This window comes from Apodemus sylvaticus, chromosome 21, assembly GCF_947179515.1.
Source record: "Apodemus sylvaticus chromosome 21, mApoSyl1.1, whole genome shotgun sequence".
Taxonomy (NCBI): domain Eukaryota; kingdom Metazoa; phylum Chordata; class Mammalia; order Rodentia; family Muridae; genus Apodemus; species Apodemus sylvaticus.
The window spans coordinates 15,795,022-15,820,153 of NC_067492.1; the positions used below are offsets into that span (position 1 = coordinate 15,795,022).

The 25,132-nt window shown below is 43.9% G+C and overlaps 1 protein-coding gene across 2 annotated transcripts in view; it reads left to right on the plus strand.

Annotated features, from left to right (window-relative positions):
- Adamts18 (ADAM metallopeptidase with thrombospondin type 1 motif 18) overlaps nucleotides 1-25,132 on the plus strand; it is a 149,560-nt gene that overhangs the window by 119,311 nt on the left and 5,117 nt on the right. The window contains exons 17-21 of one of the 2 annotated variants that reach the window (XM_052166686.1): nucleotides 14,542-14,683; nucleotides 15,712-15,838; nucleotides 19,273-19,477; nucleotides 22,036-22,218; nucleotides 24,267-24,470. In XM_052166686.1, the coding sequence (XP_052022646.1) occupies nucleotides 14,542-14,683; nucleotides 15,712-15,838; nucleotides 19,273-19,477; nucleotides 22,036-22,218; nucleotides 24,267-24,470 (861 nt within the window). The remainder of the gene's footprint in view (nucleotides 1-14,541; nucleotides 14,684-15,711; nucleotides 15,839-19,272; nucleotides 19,478-22,035; nucleotides 22,219-24,266; nucleotides 24,471-25,132) is intronic. The other variant, XM_052166687.1, reaches the window with a different exon arrangement.

Consider the following 25,132-nt stretch of genomic DNA (forward strand, 5'->3'; position numbering starts at 1 on the left):
GAGGAAAATTTTAAAGTTCGGAGCAAACGCCATCACATGATAAAACTTGAGGGGTTTTTGGTTTTAAAGATTATGATTTGATTACAGCATTAATCCTTTCCCTTTCCTCCCTCTAAACCTTCATATACACCTTTCTCCCCCACTCCTTCATATTCTTCAGTATATGTTATCATCATGATGTTTAATTATCTCTTAGGACCAGCCTTAGAACCATGCAGTGTAAAGTTAATTGCGGTGACTAACATTTAAATCCATACACCTCTTAAATTTTTTTATTTATATACATGTAACTGTGTGTAGAAGTATGTGCACATATGTGTAGGTGCCTGAGGAGACCAGAACATGGCATCAGAACCTCTGGAGCTGGAGTTACAGGTTATTAAAAATGACCCATATGGGTGCTATAAATAGAATGTTAGTTTTCTTTGTAGCTCCGGCTGGCCTGGATTGGTCCAGCCTCACCTCACAGAAATCCACCTACCTCTGCCCCTAGAGTGCTAAGGTTAAAGGGTAAGCACCACCAAGCCCAGATGACCAACAGGCACTCATGAACACTGAGCTGTCACCTCTGTCACACACTTTGAGTCCTAAACTGCTCTCTGGGACCCCTGTTCCTCTGTTCCACTGTGAGTATGCGTGTAATACTTATCACTGAGTATGCATGATTTACATATAAGATACTGTTGACCTGTGCAGTCTCAGGAGGCTCACTGTCCTGAGGGAAATGATTTTGCTTTTTTAGCTTGTGGGTTCACCAGATCTTTCCATGTATCTCTTGAGTGTTTCATAATCAAATGAGAATAATACAATCCCGGGAGTAATTGACTGCTGTCAGTTAACCCTGAGACATAAGTACATGGCCTCACACCAAATAAAAGCACCTTCTGCTTCTGGTTATTTTTATATGTCAAAAATTTTATAGGATGTCTTCATAGGCAACTCAGAGTTTAAACTAAATGGAAAACAGACTTTCACTTCATCACGAAGTCACGAGCCAGTCCTGTTTTGAAATGCTGTCCATTACACACGTCCCCTCTCTCCCGCATCCTGACACTATCTGGATTCCCCATTTCCAACAGGTGGATGTCACTCGTCACAGGTCTCTTCAGTGGCCAAGGGACATTCCTGAGGCTGATGCCGGTTTTTTTAAGAACCATCTCAAGGCTTGAGTAACTTTAGACATTATTTAAATTCATCCATCACGTTCCCGCTTTGACACGCAGACACGGACGCATACAGACAACCTACATTTCTGCATTGTTCAAAGCGAGGGCCAGGCATGCACACGTGCAAGTCCCAGCCCCCCGAAGAAATCAACACAGACTTGGCAGTGGTCCGTCCTCTGAGATCACAGCAGATAGAGTTTTTATGAAACCAGACAGTTTCCATCTATTTCAACTCATTCTCAACGGCAAAAGTCTGGCAGAAGGACTGAAAACTCTCTCATTAAACTTATGAACTTGTTGGTTATCTGGAAGGCTTAGAGCGAGCTTATGTTTCAGTGGTGCTGAGGGTATTGTGTGTGGTTGGTTGTGTTCGATGATTGGGTTTGCCTGTCCTAATTCTGCATCCCCAAATACTTTAGTGTGTGTAACTGGGGACATAAGAATTATATATTAAAGTGATAGAAATTAAAAAAAAAAAGTTGACAGCCAGGGTCAAAACTTACACATAGCTTCTTTGGGGAAAAAAACCCAAACAAATTGGTTTCATCTGAAGTAGACAGATGTATGTATGCCAGGCTTTGTGTGTTTGTGTGTGTGTGGGGGGGGGGGGTCTTTGATAGTGTATAGATGTACATGGTGTATTTGGATTATTGTACCCACCACCTCAGTACCCTCCCTTATCCCCTCCCACTCTGAGTCCCTTCTCCTTCCCCACACATCCCTATCTTCCTACTTTTGTATGCATGTATTCCTGTGTGTGCACACATGCATGTGTGTGATATGCACGATGTGTGGTGATATGTGATTGAGTTTAATTACAGTTGCTTTCATGATCCTGGGTATGGGGTCATTTACTGGAGCAGTGGCTCCATCAACTTCCCAAGTTAACCCTCAAAGCTAAGGGCTCCTTCCCTCCCCTCTCCATGATGAAATGCTGATGGGCCAATCTTGTATAGGTTCACATGTGTATGATTACACGTAAGTAATCATGACTGCTGTGGGGCCTTGAGCAAGAGTCCCGGCGTGTCCAGAAGATAGAATTCCACGGCCCCATGCTTCAGCCCTTTCTGTTCATTCTTTCTGTCTCCTTTTCTGTGATGCACCATGAGCCAAGGGGGAGTAGGCATAGGCTCCCATTCATGTAGGGCTGAATGTAAGCCTTTGCATTAGCCACTGCTGTTGAGTTTTGGGTGACGAATGAAAACTTCCGTTCCCCCATTATAGTGATCAGCAAAAATCGGTGGCTGAGATCTTTCACTTAGTACTTCACTTAGTCAGCTGCCTGTGGTGCTGGGCTCCACCCTGGGCTCTGTGCTTTAGGCCACCTGCCTACAGCTGAGCTAAGTCCCCAGCCCATGGTGTGTCTGGTTCTTGCTGGTTTGTGCCTCTCAATCATTCTTTTCTGTCCCTCAGGCTGTCTGTCTCCCTGTGTCTGTCTCTCACAGGTTCACAGGCACACAGCAGGGAAACAGCCATTCTCTAGCAAACTCCTGCAAAGGAAGGGGGATTCCTCTGGAGTGTCTCCTTGAGGCCTGACGTCATGCTTATCTCCTGAAGAGAGTGATCAGGAAGGCAGGGCAGCAAGGCTGCTAGTCTTTAACTGAAATCTCATCTCCAAGATCCTTTACAGCTTTCCTCTTTTAGAAAAACTTAAAACACAAAAGGCTTTCCTTTAAGTTAAAAAAAAAAAGTTTCCCCTCCCCCTCAGCAGTGTCAGGCTGCACAGGCACATTTAACTCTTTGCAAACCTTGTGGTATTTGATAGCATGCCAAAGGAATCCTAAAGCTAAGCACAGGGCAGCCTTGGGAGTCAGCAACAGCCAGTGAGATACAGGCTGAGCTCAGGCTAATTGCATGGCTGGAAAAAATATCTCTACAAAATTACTGTGAGCCGAACTTGGTGGTGCACACCTTTAATCATGGCATTTGGAAGGCAGAGGCAAGCTGACCTCTGTGACTTCCGGGCCAGCCTGGTCTGGCACAGTGCTTTTTCAGGCTCACAAAGGCCTGTCTTGGGGGGGCGAGGCTATAGGGACACACAGAGAGAATATGAATAAGAGTTAATTACTATAATAAGAAACTTAGCCCTGCACTTTCTGCCAAAGGAAGATGCTATGGGGCAAGGATCCAAGTGGATGGGCATGTTGACTAGTGAGATGACTTTGTACAATCACCACCAGTAAGCCCTTCCCTTTCCATCTAGGCCCCGCCTTTGTGATAATTCTGCCTAAGTCCTCCACTATGTATAATGGCTGTAATATAATAGATAAAAGTGTTCCTTAAGATGAGTCAGTATAGACAAGAGGAAGGCAGCCAAGCGGCATGCATCCAGGGAAATACAGAACACATGAGGCAAGGGAGAGACGGAGAATGAATTCAAAATAGCTGATGTAGACCTCAGGTGACACACAACCGTTCCCAAGGACCTTCAGCAATAACAAGTGGTTTGTCTCCATCCCATATGCTGTCTGAAACTGGAGCCTCGGGTTAACTCATGGCACATGCGTCTGTGATGGGTCAGCAGGCACTGCTTCTCTTTGCTTAGACTCAGAGGAATGACTTACAACCCTCGCAGCGATTCGGTGAATCAGTCCGCACCTTTGAAGCCACTCTTCAGTGATGACTGCCCAAGTTGTATGACTGTTGCTTGTCCAGTCCCATTTCTCCACACCCGAGGTGACGAAAACTGGATAAATTTTATCATACTGTGGGGTTCCAGAAACCACATAAATTCATAAAAATATTTTCAAAAAGTTACCCCAAAGTTTGAACCTATAACTTAGTGATAATCTAGTGTGCATGCTTTAGAACACATAAGGCCATGGGTTTAATCCTCAGTAAAACACACACACACATACACACAGAGAAAGAGAGAGAGAGAGAGAGAGAGAGAGAGACTGACTAACTATGACTATTAAGATTCAGTAGCATGTTAAAATAAGCTATTCTCAGCACTTTAAACGGTGATGGTCTTTTTGGTTCTTGTACGAATGAACTCACTACAGTGTGTTTACCTGAACAAGACCTGCACAAATTCTTATTGTATGTTTGTTTGTTTGTTTAGTTTGGGGACAGGATTTCAATAAGTTGCCCAGGCTGGCCTTGAACACATTTCATCTGGCTCAGCCACCAGAGTATCTGGGATTATAGGCTTGTGCCACGTATTCAAGCTAAAACTTCACATTGGAATCCTAGACATGGTTTCAGAGCATGAGAAGCCATGTTCTGAGAGACTGGATTTGTTGGGATAGAATAGTGGCTGGTGTCCGGACAGACCATACCAGGCCAATGCAGTTCCACATGTAAGTTTTATTATGGAGGAACAAGAACACAGGGAGAGATTGGAGTGAAAATAGATAAATGGTTGGGCAGAGGGAACCTCTTTCCATTTACCAGACCACTGGCAGTGTGTATGAAGATCCTGTAAAATAATTGGATCTAGTGTGCCATTATGTGGACATTTGGAGCCATTGTCTAGTGGGTACTGAATCCAGACTTTACTGCAGAGGTATACCAGTTTTGATGACCTCAAGTCTGGTGTTAACTTCAGAGATTTGAGATTTTCCAGAAGACATCCCGGTGGGGAGCGTGGAGATACGTTCGAAGACAATGAAGCACCCATTGGGGAGTTATTGGATTATTTGTACCAGCGTCCTGAGAATAATTCAATAACAAAATTTCAGCCTGGTAAGACATCCAAGTCATCACCTGGACTCTCTAGAGGCTACACGGTGAATCCTGGACTCACCAGAAAGCATCTCTAGCTAAGCCTAGGGTTTCCTGAAAGACTGCAAGAGCCTAGAGGGTGCGTGCACTGCTTTCAAGGGGGTAGTCTCCCAAAGGGAGCCCTAGCTTGTACGTCAGCTAGTAGGCTAGTCATAAGGACTGTGGCCATGAAACACCAACCCCTAACCCATAAAGGCTGGCCAGGCCCTATTTGGGAAATCAGGGTCCTCCCTGCCAACTGGAGGAAAAAAACGTACCAATATGCCAATGTTTGTGTGAAATTTTAGCCTTCTAGTAGCAGGAAATGTAAAACTGTATGGTTGGTGTGAGCCCATCCGACTGAGTAACCCACGTGGCAGAAGCTAGCCCACATGGCAGAAGTCTGGGAGTCCCACACAGCTCCCATGGCAAATTCCACGTGGTAACAGTGGCTGAGCAGCCGTGGCAGTGGCACGAGTGACAGTGACCCCTCTCGGACTATGGTGGCCAGGGGAAGTGGCTGCATCTGTGGCTCAAGTTCAAGTGTGCCACGTGGGTGGTGGCAGTGGGTGGCGATCACTGGGAGCACAGCAGGCACAGTGGTGGCAGGAGGGTACGCACAGCAGCCATGGTCACAGGCTGCGGTCATGGCAGCCCTCTGGGCGGCAGTCCACATGTCCGTGCAGCAATGGTCAGTCGGTCACAGTCCCCGCTGGTGAGCTGCCAGTGGGCATAGCTGGGTGTAGTGGTTGGCTGCCGGGCGACGGTCCATGTTCTCGGGTTTTGGCACAAATGTTGTGATAGAATCATGGCTCGTTCTGAACAGGCCACACCAGGCCAATGCAGTTCCACATGAGAGAGGTTTATTGTGGGGGAAAGTGGGAAAGGGGGACAACGGAGATGAGAAGAGAGAGACAAGAGAGGGGGCTGGAGGGGCGGCTCAGCCGTTAAGAGCACTGATTGCTCTTCCAGAGGTCCTGAGTTCAAATCCCAGCAACCACATGGTGGCTCACAACCATCTGTAATGGGATCAGATGCCCTATTCTGGCATGTAGTGACAGTGTACTTGTGTATATGTGTGTGCGTGTGTGTGTGTATATATATATATATATATATATATATATATATATATATATATATATATATAAAACAAATAAATCTTAGGGGGGTTGAGAGGGTCTGCCTTTTATTCAGGCTGTGACATAACTGCTTACAGGTAAATATGGGAGGTAAACCAGATGGACACTGGGAATGTATGGCGATTGCCATGGCAACAGGTCCCTGTCACCTATGGGTGATGTCACCGTCATCACTGTATTCAGAAGCAACCTGTAACCATAAAGCCGGTTCCTGATACCAACAATATTGAGTGTTATAACTAGACAATAGGATATAGTCCATCCTATGGCAGCTGATATTAGAATATTCACCTACAATCTGATGGCTGATAACATCTTTGTATAATATTAACATGCACTTTAGATGAAAGAAAACATTTGTAAACCTTAGCCTGGGTGGAGTACAAGATATATTCCAGAGACATTGCTCTTACTATGTTGAAAGCAACCAAGAGCATTATGGGGCTAGGGAGCCTGTTCCATTGATAAAATGCTTGCTGTATATGTGTGATGATGCAAGTCCCCAGAATTCACATAAAAAGCCAGGTGTGGTAGCAGCACCAGGGCGGCAGAGACTGGGAATGCTGGGGTTCACTGGACAGCTAGTTTATCGTAATTGATAAACTGGGAGCTCCCAATCAGTGAAAGGACCACAGGGTCCTGAGGGCCAGGGAGCGAGTGCAGCGGAGCAGCACCCAAGGTTTAATTCCTGCCTCTACAGGTACTTTCCCATGCAATCAAATGCACAATGGAAGACAAGAAACAATTCCTCACCTAGAGTATAAGCCAGTCTTTAAAACCTATCTGTTAAGTTGGATTTTCATGAGACAATTTAGAAAACATACACACTTGTTTAATAATGAAACCAATATAAACCTTTTAGAAGAAATGTGTAAATTTTAACAGAAACTACAAAGCAGATATTTTTTAAAAAATCCAGTTTTCTACCTAAGATTACATTGGGTACCCTTGGCAGAAGCTGTTCCCCCCACTTCAGAGGGCAGTTGGTAGGCTCCAGTCTCCTCTGTGGTTTTCTAACTTAAGAAGCTGTGAATTTTATAACCATGCACCCTGCGGTCAAAACTGCAGAGTGCTGTGTCTGAGGGCAGGTGGTTCTTGTGTTAAAGGTAGACATTAAACAGTTCTATTAAGGACCTGGAAGTATTTAACGGGGTCGCTTGCCAGCTATAAATTAGAGACCCAATCCCCGTTGGCTGGAAAGTTCTCTGGACTAAGTCCAGTTAAGTAGACTGAATCACTGGCGGTCTTTCCAAATTTGCACATTTAACAGCTTGGCTCTTCAGCCCGCCGTGCAAGGCTGGGTGGTTCAGAATGCCATCGATATAATGCAATGAGCAGCTATCAAGCCTGTGGGATTGGGAGAGTGACTGGGTCAGGCACCCCCACCACCACCACCACCACCCCAGGCTGAGAAAAGCAACTTATCATTGTTGACAAAGTCATGGAGAAGGTTTTTAAATAGCCGTAGTTGACTGGCATTATCATTTTCAGGAGGTTTATTGTCTGAGGCTTATACCCCAGCATTCATAGAGAAGTGGGCCTTGAACATCTCTCCAAGGTCTCTGTGCTTCACGGTGCCTATGTGCAGTTAACAGGATTATGATGGCCACATTGAAACCATTGGGTGTCGTTGACAAGGTCACCAAGTATTGGGGCTGTGGTCTCCTTCTGTGAAGAAAGAGATTGTTAATCATATCATCTTTATGGATTTTAAGTTTTCAAGTTGTTTCTTTTCTTTTTTAATCATAATTTTTTTATTTTCTATATTCTTTGTTTACATTCCAAATGACTTTCCCTTTCTTGGTTCCCCCTCCCCATAAGTTCCCTAAGCCCTCTTCCCTCCACCCATTCTCCTATCAACACCCTCCTGCTTCTCTGTCTTGGTACTCCCCTACAATGCTGGAACAAGCCTTTTCAGGATCCAGGACCTCTCTTTCCTCCTTCTTGGGAGTCATTTGATATGTGAATTGTATCTTGGGTATTCAGAGTTTCTGAGCTAATATCCACTTATCAGTAACTGTATTCCATGTGTGTTCTTTTGTGAATGAGTTACCTCACTTAGGATGATATTTTCCAGTTCTAACCGTTTGCCTAAGAATTTCGTGAATTCGTTGTTTTTAATTGCTGAGTAGTATTCCATTGTGTAAATATACCACATTTTCTGTGTCCATTCCCTCCCTTGAGGGACATCTGGGTTCTTTGCAGCTTCTGGCTATTATAAATAGTGCTGCTATGAACATAGTGGAGCATGTGTCCTTATTGCATGCCGGGAAATCCTCTGGGTATATGCCCAGGAGTGGTATAGCAGGGTCCTCTGGAAGTGTTATGCCCAGTTTTCTGAGGAACAGCCAGACTGATTTCCAGAGTGGTTGTACAAACTTGCATTCCCACCAGCAGTGGAGGAGTGTTCCTCTTTCTCCACATCCTCGCCAACACCTACTGTCTCCTGAGTTCAAGTTGTTTCTTTAAATTGATTGTTTGGGTTAAGCTGGCTTTACAAGCCATTGGATATAAATGGTATCAGAAAACCTTGTGTGTTTAAAGTAGAGCCCTCAGTTTGGGATAATGGAGTGCTGGGTTCTTCTTCAAGTCAAGGGACTTTGGATTTCTCCTTTACTCTGGGATCACAGATTCTGAAATGTGAAACTGAGTTCTTCATCAAACCCAGGTTTTTGGATATAAGAAGAACCTATAGCACTTACCTTAGGCAAAGTGCACAGTCTGTTTCCAGAGAACTACACGGAGCAGCAAACATAAGAGGGGAGGCTCCTCCCTCCACGTGCTCCATTTTCGGCCATTCTGATCCCCACACAGGATAAAGAAAAGGGCCGACAGTGCCTAAGGTCAGTCGTTGTGTGCTTGGAGTTTATGTGCTTCTCCCTGCTGCCTGTAGAAGTCGGTCCTTCTTTCAGAGGCTTTTAAGAGCTCACGTTAAAGTATTCAACATGCTCTCCTCTGGTTTTATGTATTTGCTTTTAACATACATGACTGCTCATATAACTGCATGTGGATTTATAGCTATGCAGACAGCAAGGTCAGGCCTTAGGTTTTTAAATGTGGGGTGCTTTTAATTCACTTAATGCCTTTGTAAAAACACACTCACGTGTTCCACAAATAAATATAAAGAAGGTGTCTTGTGTGTTAGTGTCTATAAAACTAATAGAATGTATACAGAGAGTCACCATAGGGATTCGTTACTTACTGACTAAAGGGTGCATGTTTCCTCTGAAATTTTTCAATACATTGTGTCTTTTAATCAATCTTCCTTCCTTCCTTCCTTTACTCTCTCTCTCTCTCTCTCTCTCTCTCTCTCTCTCTCTCTCTCTCTCTCTCTCTCTCTCTCTCTCTCTCTCTCTCCCTCCCTCTCCCTTCCTTCCCTGTTTCGATCATATGGGTTATATGTTCATTATAGCTTTTAAATATCCTATTCTGTGTTCTTACTCTTAGCTCAAATATTTTACTTTTCTAAAGACCTTTGCATATTTCCATTATGTAAGAAGGAAGAGAAGATGGGAAATGGTTTATTTGTCTCTTCATGAGGAATATAAAGCCTCAGAAGAATTTAAATCCCCTTGTGTTTATTTTGACACACAGCTCAAGACCTCGCCAAGATACTTTGATAATTAAGTCTGGGCTTCATGGTATACACCTGGAATCCTCACATTCAAGAGGGGGGGCAGGAGGATCATGAATTCGGGCAGGCTCTGCTATGTGTGTAGTCCAGTTCCAATTCTTAGAAACAAAACAACTCCAGCCCTCGGGGAGACAGAGTCAGGAGGATCAGGCAGCCCAGGCCCCCCTCAGTTGCCTAGTGAGCTCAGTGCCAGGGCAGACGACTTGAAAATATACTTCAATAACTAAATAAGTAAATAAACTGAACATGAAACACAGTAGAACCCAGAATTATTATAATGATAAATAATAGCAACTAAGCTGATTTAGGACAGGGGATTAAGGTGGTCATGTGATTTTAGATAGTCCTTTAATTACCTCTAAGTTTCACATATGTGTGTGATTTCCCTCTGTGGGTTTTAAAGCGCTTGGCCTTTAGTTTTTTGGGTGACCTTGACAGACTTCCTCTGACCTGTGGATCTGCTGGAGAAGACGACGTCTCTCCTTCCTGTCTGTGGAAGTCAGAAGTGACGCAGTGGTGCTTAGCTCAGGATAGTGTCGGTGACACGAGAGGTGGTGGGACGAAAGACACACTGAGTGGGAAGACCACGCCTGGTCCTGGCCTGCTGCGTGTGAGTTGTTAGACTCAAAAGAGCCTACGGTGGCTCCATGATCCCGCGTTGGCTTGTAAACTTAAAAGGATGGGCTGACATCTCATGGGGAGAATGCTGAAAAGTAGCCTTTCTGGATACAGGAAAAGAGGATGTATCTAATGTGGAACTTGAATCTACCTCCCAAATACTCAGATTCAGAGGCTAAATGAACAGCGGGTTAGAGGACTGGGGAGGCCAGCGATTCAGATTTCATAGAGAATGGCTTCCAATAGTCACTCGTGATAGCTTGAAACTGGCCTGACTGAAGTTTGAAGCTACTAATGACCTGGGCAGTGTTCAGGCTCTCTGACCAAGCCAGTAAGCCCCTAGAAATATTCCTCTGTGGTTTCCACTCCAGTTCCTTCTTAAGCTCCTGCTCCGACCCCCTCAATGATGGACACATGGACTTGTAAGTCAAATGAACCTTTCCTCGCCGAGTTGCTTTTGGTCATGATGTTGATCACAGCAACAGAAAGGCAAACTGGAATGTGATGGGGGAGAGGTCTGAGACGGGCACCAGGCAGAACCATCATGGAGATGTCAGGGGGATGGGCTGCTGAGACAGAAACAGACTTCGAGTAAGTCTCTTCCTGCCGGCAGTGTTGGTTATGTTGAATGATGGGCTGAGGTGGCAGTCTTGGTTGTTTGGCTCTTTGTGTAGAGGAAGTTTTTCTTTTCAGTCTTTTTCAGTGTTGCAGAGAAACCGTGTGTTTACATCAGCTTCTGAAGAGTATCTAAAAAGTGAAAGTAACAGATACTATGTATGCTCAATACAAACTTGCCAAACCACTTTCTCCCCTTAGATTGATGTGCGGGGAGGGTAGGCAGGATGGCCTCAATCTCACTCTGTAGCCAAGGATGGCCTTGAACTTCCTGAGCATCCTTCCTTCACCTCCCAAGTGCTAGTGTTGCATGGGCCTTGTTAATGTGGTCCTGGGCTTGAACACAAGGTTGCTTGCTTGCTTGCTTCCTTGCTTCCTTGCTTGCTTTCCCAGTCCTGCAGAGCAAACCCAGGGGTTTGTACTCGCTTAGCAAGTACATATCATACCAGGGATCTAAATCCCAAACCCTTGTTAAACCACTCAGCTCACCAAAGTGGTCACCCTTGAAGCTTAAAAAAAAAAAAAAAAAGAACGAACTAACATTAGTTTGTATTTCTATTTTCTTTGTATTTTTGTAGACTTCCCTTTACCCGTTGCCATAAACATCAGCAGTTAGTTTGGATAAAGGTATGATGCCACTAGAAGGTAGAGATAAGTCAGCACGTTTTTTCCCCTGCAGAGCACACAGGACCATGCCTCTGCCTTGTGCAGCTCAGTGTGACTCCACTGTTCGGTGGCATCACCCTGCTAAGGTCTTCCTCGGTTGCCATAGCCCTCCTGCGTCTCACAGGTCCTCCGTTGCACAGAGACCGTGGCAGCCAAGAGTGTTAAGATTTGTCAACCTGCGTTAGCTGAGGAGCAGGTGGGACGAAATATCAGCAAAGAGTAAGAGAGCACCTCTGTCCTGGTTCCATTCCTGTTGCTGATAAATACTCTGAGAAAAAGCAACTTAGGGAGAAAGAGTTTGTTTTAGATCACAGTTCAAGATTACAGTTCATCTTAATGGATGAAAATTAAGACAGGAAGCTGAAGGATATGTCATATCCACAGTCAAGAGCAAAGAGATTGAATGCATCCTGCTTAGTGATTAGCTAACATTTTCTATTCTTATACAGTCAGTCAAGGACCCAATGCCAGAGAGTGGTGCTCTCTACTTTTAAGCTGGGTCTTTTTCTATATCAGTTAGCAGACTCAAACCCCCCAACCAACACACATACACACACATATATATACAAACTCATATTCATACATATACACATTTACATAAACACAAATACACACACATACATATACACACACATATATACATGCATACATAAACACATTTACATACACACAAATACAGACACATACACACATGCATACACATATATACACATAGACTACCACATACACATATACATATGTATACATATATATACATTTATATACACACACATACAAGCACATATATATACATACATACATACATACACACACATATCCAAACATACATATACACACATTTATATACACACATACATATACACACATATATACATATACATTTACATACACAAACACACACACACACACACACACATACATGCATACAGACATGCACACAGTCCAACCTGGTCCATGGTCCCTCTCTGAGACTCTCTTTGCGGTAATTCTGGGTTGTGTTGAGCACACAAAACCATCACAGTGTCTAAACATAGATCTGCTCTTCCAGTTCCAGTTTGACAGTGACTTGCCTGCATTTACTTAATGTGACACCAGAAAATTAGCAGAAACACAGCAAGTCCAAACAAGAGAGCAGAACATTTTTATTAGTAGGTGGTGAGGATCTGATGTTCGTCCATGCTAATGGCTCTTCCTGTTGTGTTGTGTAGTAGTTTCATATCTGATAAAGTGTAGTGATGGGGGTAAATATGGGTCCCTCTGTTAACATAACTCTGTCCAGAAGACTCCATTATTGGTTTGGTTGTACTACCTACCATGTGATGTTCTTGCCATGCTCCCTTCGGTGGTAGACAATACTTCTGGAGACATTTAAGCTAACAGCAATATGAAACCCATGCAGTAGCATCCTAAAGAGCAGCGTGGCACAGTGCTACAGTACTACCCAGCCAACTTTAATTGAGGTGGGATCAGACAGAGACCAGGGGTTCCTATTTTTAACTGGCTGTAGCCTTTGCCTCTGGAGTGTGCATGCCCAGTTCTGGTGGTGAAGAATTTTCCACAAGACTCATGGGGTAGGAGAAAAACAGTTATTTATATTCATGAATTGAGCTTGAGAGAGAAAAAGGGAATGGTTTAAAAGAGAGGACACCCAGAGAGTGTTTGCCCACATCAAAAGGAAGGTTATAGATGGCACTGGAAAAGCATGGTCCTTTTTTTTTTTTTTTTTTGCAGATTTTATTTAAATATAGTCACTTGTATACGCTAGTACACATTCTTTTTATGAAGAAAAAAGAAAGCATTGTAGAGTTATTGGAGGAATGTTCTGAGATAATGCTGGGGGAGCACCTGACAATAAAGGAGACCCACAGGCCACAGATCACCAGGAGTCACAGAATCATATGTATGGGGTCATATTAGCTGAGTCCTAGCCTTATTTGTTTTAGATTAAATCCCTTGTACTATATACATATATTGACTCTATTAGGATTTCACTTTTGATTATATAGGTAGGTGTTTATGTGTATGTGTTTATGTGTATGTCTGTGTCATTGCCTGTGCATTTGTCTGTACATACATATAAATGCAGGTGCCTGAAGAGGCCAGAAGTGTATGTTGATTCCCTTGAAGCTATAGTTAGTTACAGGCCCTTGTGAGCCACCCAGCAAAGATGCTGGGGTTTGAATCAGGGTCTAGCGCATATATTTCTAACCACTGAGCCATCTCTCCAGTCCCTGTGACTGCTCCATTTAGACATAGTATGTAGACACTTTTTCTTTGCAAACCATCTTTGACAATTCTATTGGAACCTTACTTGGACTTTATAGTAGGGACAGGCAACTCTGAGTGGGATATGCTGATTTGGAAGCAAGCTTATTCTGTGCTGAGCGTCGATCATAAAGATTTATAGGTCAGTTTATGGTCAGTATAGAGGCACTCTCATTGAGTCTAACTATTATCCATGGAACACTAATGTGTGTGTTTTGTTTAACCCAATGATATAACCTTTCTTTCTTAACTATATTGTGTGTATGTGTATATGTGTGTGCACATGCAGGCATGCTCTTGTATGGACATGAGCAGTGGAGGTCCAAGGATAACTTTGTAGATTCTGTTCTCTCCTTCTCCCATCATGCATCTCTCAGGGATGCATTAGACCATCAGGATCACGCCTGCAGCCACTGAGCCATCCTGCTGACACACTTGCCTTCATTGCAAAGACTCATTTGCTTTCTTGCTGGTGATACCTTTACTTTTCTGTGATTACAGAAAGCATCCAATTGGGCAGCTCAGCATCTATGTACTCCTGTTTTGATCCTAGCAAGCCTAATGGTTTAAAGAATCATGGGAAGCCTTTAAAAAAATATCATGTAACATTCTTGGGAACAAGAAACGATCTGACTTTATGGCCAAAATGACATATAAATATCTTTAAGACGGTCAAGATTTCTGCAATCTCGCCAGTATGCTGACCTCTTAAGTTTTATCTCACCTTATGCAGATTCTGACACAAGGCAAAAATCCGGGAATCACTTGGAAGTATGCGCTTCCCAAGGTCGTGAATGTAACTCAGCCAGCAGCAAAGAGATACCACCACACCTGGCGCACAGTGCAGTCTGACTGCTCAGTCACCTGTGGCGGAGGTATCTGATTCCTAACTCTGCTTCCCAGTTCATCACTGCTTACAGATTTTATCCAGGCTATGGACGGACACCATGAACTCTTGGGTACCACGGGTGGGAGGTGGGGGGGGGGTGTTAAATCCATGTCTCTAGGAAACAAAATTTTCTTAGCTGAGGAATGCAGCTGCTGTCAGACATAAAGGCAGAGTGACATTTGAATCATGTCTCAGATGCCGTTTCAAGGGGAAAAAAATATAAATGAAAAACAAGGAACAATTCAAAGTCGAGCGGTGTGAAGCCAAACATGAGTATTTACAAAGAAATGAGTGCCTCCGGTGGGAAATTTTAAATACTGGGAACCAGACCGTATGGTTCTGCTAAAACAAATATTTACACAGACCAGTCATAAGCTGGTAGGTATGAATAGATATTCAGAGTTTAACTTTTTACCTATATTTGCATCACTTCATGGTGAAGTAGGATATTAGGGTTTTAGTTAATATGTGTGGGGGTGTTTTGCCTACCTGTATGTATATGTACTGCATGTGGGCAGTGCCCACAGAGGGCAGGAGAGGACATCAGAATTGCCTAGAACTGGCCATCATGGATGGATGCTGGAAATCAAATCCTGGCCCTCTAGAGGCAAGAGGGAGATAACCGCTAAGCCATTTCTCCAATCATCTCATTGGTGTTTTATTGATATAAATAATTTCCATTTAGATCTTTACAATTTATGTCCAAGCTTCCTGGGACATTTCATTTTGTAGTTACTCTGTTTCAAATAGTATCTATCATTTGATAGTTCTAGAATCCACTTGAAAAATTAAAATCATATATTAAAATTACTCAAGTATAAAATCTATCATCATGGGGATAAATGGAATTTCAGTGGGTTGGAATTGTATCCAAGGGAACCGTTTTCACAAAATATGTGAATACCGTGTCTTAAATAGGATATGAGAACACTGACTGACACCCCCAAACTAAGCTGAAACTTAATAAATGGGTTGTCTGTGTGCCTCACTGAGTAACTTCTGGTGACTTCCTAGGTTACATAAGCGTCAAGGCCATTTGCTTACGAGATCAAAACACCCAAGTCAACTCCTCATTCTGCAGTGTAAGAACCAAGCCGGCAACAGAGCCCAAGATATGCAATGCTTTCTCCTGCCCCGCCTAGTAAGTCCTCTGCAAATGTCTTCTTGCTTGTAAGTGTTCTCCCACAACTTTGCTACTGGTAAGACGCAATGAAAAGCCTCCTGCCCATATTTCTAGCTGGAAGGGATTCAAATATAAACACAGTATTTAATATAAAAACCAAGAAAGGAAAAATGGCTGAAGTTGAATCATGAGACCTAAAAAATATGAATTAGATGTATTAGATACTAATGTTTTGCTCTGGAAGCTTGATGTATAAAGATGGATTTTCTTCCCCCCCCCCCCCCCCACACACACACAGTAGTAAGAATTGGACCCAGGGTCTCATGCTTTGCCAAGCACGTGCTCAACAACTGAGCCATAGCCACAGCTTCCCCCCCCCCCCGCCCCCATTTTAACTTTTAAAGAGAACACCCTCTTTCCAGAATGGAATCAAGCAGATATTGAACTGACAAGGCATCCTATATTAGTTCAGTGCGAGCATTGCTTAGCTTTAATTGCATCCAAGGACACAGAAGGACAATCATGCAGCCCAGGGAACCAAAACTTCACAGTAGTAAGATGCAAGCTGCAGAGGTGAAGGCCACTCCTCCTTGATGACTGTCCCTCTGGAACACTTGGGGCTTATACTCATTTTAGCCATGCCACTGTAGGAAGATGAATCTAAGTAAGTTGCCTGGCCAACTAGAGACCCTACTTAGGTGATTTATCTTCAGCCAAATATACTTATATGAAGCAGTGGTGAAGTCACCAGGAGTCATGCACATTATTTTAATAAATGACACAGTTGTGTATATGTGCTCATGCATGTGAATATATATTTATACACATTTATATACATATATATATAATGTATAAAAACTAATATTTCATTTTACCATAATTGTTTGGGGTTTTAGATACCTACCAATCCTGCATGCCCAGTTTCTCTCAGATTCTGAAGCTAGCCATGACTACAAAGAGAAGACAGCATGGGGGGAGGCTTCTGTGGATTTTCCTCTTTTTCCAAGAAATAAGCAGTCCCTCGTGGCCCTAGCATACATTTGACAGAAAATGTTCTTGACTATCTTGACTAGGTTCATCTGTTCTTTAGGGGAGGGGGGTTAGTATGTGTACTGATGTATACATACAGAATCGTAACACCGATTGACAAGATGATAGTTTCTGATTTCAGGACTTCCTCCTATCACCAATTAGGCCACCTGGCAAAAGAAAGGGACTTTTTGATACATATGTCCGTGTATGGAGCATGCTAAGGTCATCTAGAACTTCTAGACTCTCCTGAAACCCATGCTCTTCTGTGAAGAGCAAGCTTGTTGTCTGGAATCAGAGCCACGCCTTGCAGAGTCTGAGGAGGGAAGCTCGTTTCATGGGTGGGCTCCTCTGCCCCCTCTCTCCCCATTTGTTCTCTGCCCTTGCTTGGTGTCAATACATTCGATTAGGAGACTTGTTCTTCCCCAAGCATAGACTAGAAAGAAGGCTCTGGACTCTGAGAAGTGTGGAGACAACGGACCCACCTGATGAAGCCTATCATCGGGACTCACTGTACACCAGGCTCTAGCAGTGTGGTGTGGGGGTGACAGGGTACAGTCTCAGCCATTGGCAACAACCTTCCGTGGGGGGAATGGAAATGGTGGATAAGAACAGGACTGAGATGCAAAGCCCTGTGCTGTAAAATGCTAGGGATTAGGCAGTAAGGGATGAAATGGACAACCTGGAGTCTGTGCCCGGAGTCACTGTATATACAGTGAAGGCATTTGGAAATGTAGCCCTGGAATCAAACACGGAAGGCCAGGCAGGCCACCCGAAAGTGCCTGTGTGATGCTTTTTCCAGTGCATGTACAACCCATCCTATTTGCCATAAGATGAAAGAAATTGGAATTTAACAGAAAAATACCATTTGTGTAGGCAAATGGCGAAACTAGCAATTTCATACTATTTTTTAAAAGGTATTATAAGGTACAGAAATTACATAAATATGAGGAATTATTTTATTCCATACATTGTCATTAACAGAAAAAAATAGGATGGTGTGTTTTTTGTGATTATTTTAGAACACATACCATCTTAGCACTTCCGCACTTGACTCTGTAGACTGAAGGACTTTAATTTCACACACAGGCATGATATAATGGTGTCTTAGTTAGGGTTTTTTACTCCTGTGAACAGACACCAAGGCCAAGGCACCATGACTCTTATAAGGCCAACAGTTAATTGGGGCTGGCTTACACATACAGAGATTCAGTCCATTATCATCAAAGTGGGAGTGTGGCAGCATCCAGGCAGGCATGGTGCAGAAGGAGCTGGAAGTTTCACACTTTGTTCTGAAGGCAAACAGGAGAAAACTGACTTCCAGGCAGCTAGGTCAAGGGTCCTAAAGCCCATGCCCACAGTGACACATTTCTTCCAACAAGGCCACACCGCCAAATAGTACCACTCCCTGGGCCAAGCATATTCAAACCACCACAGATAGAAACCAGAAAGAGGGAGGAAACAAGATTAAGGAAGGTAATGAAATTGTTGAGGTCTGAACAAAGCACACTTAGCTACTGGTTTGGTCTTATTTCCTAAAAATAATCAGCACTTAGCATATTCGTGTCCAAAATAACTTGTAGAAATCACCACGTAGGGTCAGATTAGCAGCCCTAGCTACTGGTTTTTTTTAATATCTGTAAATCACACCATTTCCATTGGTCAGAAGGAGTCATCATTGGCATAGATCGGCATTCATGCGTCACGACTTAGTTCTGGAAAACCTTATCTGGCCATCTTTAAATGAATCATGTGAGGTTAGGTCTCTGACCCATCAGTGATGACCAGAAACCAACCAAGACTAGAAAAGGAATGTGAGGAGCTGCTTGCTTAGAAAGAGCTTCCCAGAGTCTCCTCCTCTGAGGTGTTCCCTCTCCCACATAGACACCCGCCCCTCCTTCCACTTCCACTTCCACTAGCCTTGAGGTTGTACTTTTGTTAATCTGGGTCATGGTGCTTATCAGCCAGCCTTGTCTTGATGTGCGTATCCACAGTTTCTCTGTGTAGTAGACTCCCTCGTGGGAAGAATATGACCTTATTCATCTTCCCTCGTGGGAAGAATATGACCTTATTCATCTTTCCAACCGAAGCACCTAGGTCCCTGTCACATAGTTAAAAGCTAAGTAAATTTGCAGGGATGAATTGCTCAGAGAGTAGAAAGTATCTTTCCATATAGACGGCTAGAATGTATATTTTGTTTTCCCAGAACCTTGTGGTAACTAAATGTGTCTCCTGATAGCATCCCTGCTATCCCAGTGGGCGTCTGATCCAACAGCCATAAAAGATCAGTTAGTGGGTGTGGCCTGATTGTTATAAAATGGATCAGAGGCTTTTCTTGGGTGGTTAAGTCTTTCCCAATAGCTGCTTGAGTGGCACCGTCAAGCCTTGACTTGACAGGAAGTAATTTTGGTTCTCTCTGAAAGTTGGTTACCAGGTGAGTGGAGCACATGCAGTAAGTCCTGCGCCGGGGGCCAGCAGAGCCGCAAGATACGGTGTGTGCAGAAGAAGCCCTTCCAGAAAGAAGAGGCTGTGCTGCATTCGCTCTGTCCAGTGAGCACGCCCACTCAGGTTCAAGTCTGCAACAGCCACGCCTGCCCTCCAGAGTGGAGCCCCGGGCCCTGGTCTCAGGTAACGAGCACTGCTTTGGAAGCCCTGGTTTGGGTCTGCATGGAAAAGCCAAGGTGGTGGAAATACAGGTGACTCTGCAGTCTGCGGGGAACTCAGCTCTGTGCATCTTTCTGGTGAATCAACAAGACAGTGCCTGTGAATCTTCATTTCAGCTAGTACCAGTTTAATGGTTCTTATCTGGCTAGAGGTCTTGGGCCTCTTCTGCCAGAGCTTAGACTCTTCCTTAGTGGTCCAGAAATTAGCATGGAGACTATTTAGGGCAGCCTACAAATGCAGATAGAAGGGGATTGGCACTTAGTCCTAGCTACTAGAGATATGAATCCATGGGTAAAGGCATTTGCCACCAGGCCCAGCACCTGAGAACAAGCCCCGGCACCCACACAGTTCCTGTAAGTTATCTGATGCATTCTGATGCATACAGAATTAATTAATTAATTAATTAATAGGGGACACAAAGAAAAAGATAAAGGAAAAAAGATTTAATTTTTACTTCAGTGGCAAAGACATAGAGCTAAAAGAATACATAAGAAATGGCACCCAGTTTGCAATTGTCGCATGGGGTCAGAAGAGGCACAGAGTAGGAATTGCCTGCTCTGCACACTTCATAAATGTCCTGTAAAACAGATGTCCTTTTCTGGGAGCATATACATCTCAGAGACATCTTAGAAGTGAATGGGCCCTACTGGAGCACAGAGGCAAACATCTTCTGGGGTACAGAGAGCTCCCCAAAACACAGGATAAGTAGCAGGATTTCCTTACCTTCAGCTTCTCATCTTAGCCTGTGTGGGCAGACAGTAGAAGGCATGTACCGTGATGATAGTTAGTGGCTAACGGCCCATGGCTGCTGTGCTTTCCCTAAGATTCGGTTCTCCGGTTCTCTCCTAAAGGAAGTCTGTTTTTTTGTTTGTTTGTTTTTTTAACCAAGTTTAACAAGGCACAAATAAATTTCTAGAAGAGACGAGGGGGAGATTTTTAATCAAAGTAAGACTGTACTTTATAGGGAATAAGGATCCAAGAGTATATAGGAATATATTGAACTTGAAAATGGCTCCATGCAAAAAGAGGAAAACATTTGTTTACAGCATGGAGTAAATCTTAGTAGGATGTGGTGTGGAATCAGTATTTCTCTCCAACTGAGACTTGCAAATGGAGGGCTGATGGAGCCAGGTGTATGATGGGTGTGGCCCAACATAAATGGGCGGCGCTACAGAGCATCCGTCAAATCTTAAAGTACTCATAAGTTTTTCATTTTTTTAAAGTTGAATCGCAAAGACCAGAGATCTATCCTGAGTAGTTTCACGATGAACATGAAACAAACTTCCCACAAGCTGTTCAGCTCTCAGACGTGGGTCACGGTGACAAATCAGTTCCCTCTACAACCAACAGATACAGCTTGCTCTTCTGAAAAAAAAAATTGCGAGCAAAATTAAGATGTTATTAACTCCTCAGGAATTATACCTGAGGGCACTGATAGGCTCTGAGGCTCTGGTTTCCCACTCACTTACCAGCTCGTATCTCTCTCTCAGCAGCTAGCGAGCTGGGCTTCATCCTAGGTGTTTTCTTTTGAAGAGATTGACAGCAATGAACTCAGAAAGTTGATGGACAGTTGTGTGATATGTGGTCCAATTTGCTACCCAAAACCCATAATGCTGCATATTTTGCAAAGTCCCAGCTGTCACAGGATGTACTTGTCATGAGATGAGTGAGAATTTACAGTCTAAGCCCATGTAGGGCTCTGCCCCAGCCTCTCATTTAGGTACCAGAGACCACATCTCATTTTGTCTAAGAAAAAAAGATGAACCCCTCAAAGATCAATACAGTGATAGAGCCCTCCAAGACAGGCCCTGTGGGGAGCCAGTCTTCTAAGACATCTTGATAAGTTTCCCCTGCTCTGGGGACAATTCTTTGCTATCTTATCTGGTTTGCAGGATTCTCGGGAAAGCCAAAGAAGAAAGGTCTTAGAAAAAAAAAATAAGTAAGCTTCCCAAGGGAGAGATTTGGATTGTGCAAAGTTGTTCAGAGATGTTTGATGAATGCATGTATCCTCTGTCTGGTGGTCTGCACTATGCACCGTGGCCAAGAGGAAGATCTTGGGAGAGAGAATTTTGTTCTTGACAGACACTATCACTCACATCCTCCTTGAGTGTGTGTACACATTTCTACTGAGCTTTCTGTGCTGGCACAGGAATACTCCTTAGACAAATTCTCATGGCAGACAGAGGAAGTTCCTGTACAACATACCCTATGCCTACCAAAAAAAAAAAAAAAAAAAAAAAAAAAGAGAGAGAGAGAGAGAAAACCTTTGCAATGATGAGCTTAGCTCATCTTCAGACTGCTAGACTAACCTAGCAGCTGCAGGTGGTCAGATATTTCAAGAGGAAGCTAAATATCCCATTACTATATTCTCAGTGTTTACCCAACTGAAATATATCTGAGATGGGTACAGATGGTATCTCCTCCTTTTCTTCTTCTTTTTTCTTCCTCTTTCTTCTTCTCTTCCTCTTCCTCCTCCTCCTTCTTCTTCTTGAACTACTTCTTCCTCTTCTTCTTTCTTCTAGTGTTCCAAGACTTGTGGACGAGGACTGCGGAGACGTGAGGTCCTTTGTAAAAGCCCTTCAGCAGAGACACTCCCGGAGAGCCTGTGTTCCAGCAGCCCCAGACCCGAGACACAGGAGGGCTGTGTGCTGGGACGGTGCCCCAAAAACAACAGGCTCCAATGGATCGCCTCTGCATGGAGTGAGGTAGGAGCTTAGGCACTCAAGTGGGCGTGACTATTTTGGAGATATTCCCATAATTGGTCCCTCCCTCACCCACACCCACATGACTCCTTCCTGTACATGCATGTGCCAGGTACCCACTTATTGTTCTTTCTTGTTTTCATGGTTATAAAATGTAGAGATGATCACTGGTGTTCCACACGCTTTATCCAATCCTCACCTAGTCCAGGAGCCCAGCCCGTGTGGTAGCAGCCCCCATGTTTAGTGTGGATCTTCCAACTTCACATCAACCTCTCTGGAAACACCAGAGCTACGGTTCCTAGGTTGTTTGAAATCTTGTAAGCCTAACAGTGAGCATCACCTACTGTAAGGAGCTTGGTGGCCACACATCTGTTCCCACAATGCACTTCTGTTCCAGGTGATAAACGTTGGCCCACCTCATGAATGAAATCCTATAGTATCCCTGTCTCCTCTCAATCATTTTATTAGAGGCATTTCTGTAAAATAGCCAAATGAAAAATGTGCCCTTTTTGCTACCAGTCGTCAATATGCACCACACAGGTAACATTGAGCTAACTCCTTCATCTTCATCTTTACAAAGGAGCTAACATATCACCTTCCTATTTTATAATATTTATACTGATGTATTAAAATGCTCACTTCATCAAGACCTTGTCCGTACATTGCTTAATAGTTTAAAACAGTCAGTCCTCTTTCATATTTCTCTCTTTCCCTCCCTGATGTAACACAGTTAGGATAATATTAGTGCAAACTGTGTAGAAGCATCACCTGTCAATAAAAAGCTGACAGCCTATTAGCAAAAGGCAGGAAATAAAAGGTGGGAGTTAAAGGAGAAAGTTAGGAACTCTGAGAGATAGTTGGACCCATGAAACTGAGGAGATGTAACAGCCTTGTGGTAGACATAGAATAGTTTAAACAGGTTATGTAAGTTATGAGCCAGCCAGGGAATGACCCAAAGCTTATGGCCTACACATATATTCATTAAAAAAATAAAAGGTCGCTGAGTCATTATAAGGGAACTAGGATGTGTGTAGAGAAGCATGCAGTTACATCTAACCAAGAAGGAGACAGAATAACAGGCAGTTTTTTTGACCTAAAATGGTTCCATCCTTGACCATTTTCATTCTGTGGCTCAAACTCTCCACTCTTCAGAGAGGTATCAAGTAGCCGTCTTCACTCTAGTACATCCCCAGCTCTAAGGATGGAGGCTGAGGTGAAATCAAGAGTATTTTAAATTATTATAAGATAATGTACGGGGCTTTGACAAAGTGAGTAAATCAGTGACCTCAGCCTCACACATCTACATGACACCTCGTCATTCCTGATGAACAGGGATCTTTCTTTGTAACTCAGAGAAAATCACTTCCCTGTTGCAGAAAATAATAAAAAGAACACCCCACCATCTCTCCTGCCTGCCAGGCCATGGTTCTGGTATGGGCACTGGTGGTTTATAACACTATGTCCCGGCAGGGTCCCGCTCCACATGACCCCTGCTCCCCTGGCTGTCCTGTCCTGTCAGCCTAGCCATATCTCTGGTGGGGTCCCTCGAGTTCATCTCTCTTCCGCCCAGTGCCCACACACCCCAGCTACCCAGTAAAGCACGACTCTTAGACCTTACTTAGCCAATTAGATTGACATATATTATCAACACAATTACAAGATGTCAACAGAGTAATTCCAGAGCCAATTAAAAGTGATAAGCTTTATTCCAATATTTCTAACCTTATGAAACACACAGAAAAACGTCTGAAGCCATTCTGGTTCTCTGACCTGCCACCCTCTCATGGGCGCCCTTCACCCCTCTTCTCACAACCCTTTGCTCTGCCTCCTTCCCCCCTCCAGCCCTTCCTGCCCCCCCTCCCCAGCTAATCACAGGCCCTCTCTATGCTGATGAAACTGGATAGGAAAATTCCTGCAACGGCTCCCACCTTTGATTTCCTCCTCCGTCACCAGAGGGACGTGGCTGCCGTATCATGCAGTTGACACTGTGTGCACAGACAACTCAGCAGATCTGACTGTGGAGCTCTCACACCTCCTTTCTGGGCTCTTAGTGTTCCGCAGCCTGTGGCTTGGGTACGAGGAAGAGAGAACTGAAGTGCATCGAGAAGACCTTGCAGGGGAAACTGATAACATTCCCAGAGCGGAGATGCCGCAACATTAAGAAGCCAAACCTGGAACTGGAAGAAACCTGCAACCAAAGGGCTTGCCCAGTGTACAGCGTGGTGGCGGGCTGGTATTCATCACCATGGCAACAGGTTGGTACATGCAATTTAGGAGGCAGATGGTAAAGTGAGACAGAGCAGAGGGATATTGCCTGTCGTCCCAATGTATAGAGTTGGAACGGTTGGCATCATTTGACCTACCCCACCCTCTAGATGAGTCTGGACCCTCTAGATGTACCAGGGTCTGGCAACCATAGTTTTAGACATAGAAGACTGGAAAAATTTAAGTAAAGCATTGAATAGAAAGCCTATGCCATTGTACTCACAGAGTCTGCTGATTGCTGCCATTTGAAACCATCACTTCGGGGATACTGCTTTCTACCTCTACTTCCTAGTTGCTAGAGAAACATGTTTCCAAAGAGCACGTCCTAAATTTTGCCAACCCCTGCCTGTGCTTTCTGTTCATGACCTACATGTTCTTTCCCGTTCTATATTTGCATTATTTCTTGTGTTAGCCATCGTTGTCCCAATTTTGTGGGTGAGAATGTTCAGCCATCAGCTGATATAGATATTTTTTCTTGGGAACACTAGTTGGGTTCCATAAGAACTGGAAGCTATGTTGAGGTCCTTGAGACATCCAGACTACAGAGCTCACTAATCTAACTGAAACTGCTCACCACACCCTTAACTTAAATGCAGGGCCTGGGGGCTATAGAAAGGTACAGGAGGGACCTGAGAATAAATCACCAATGAAA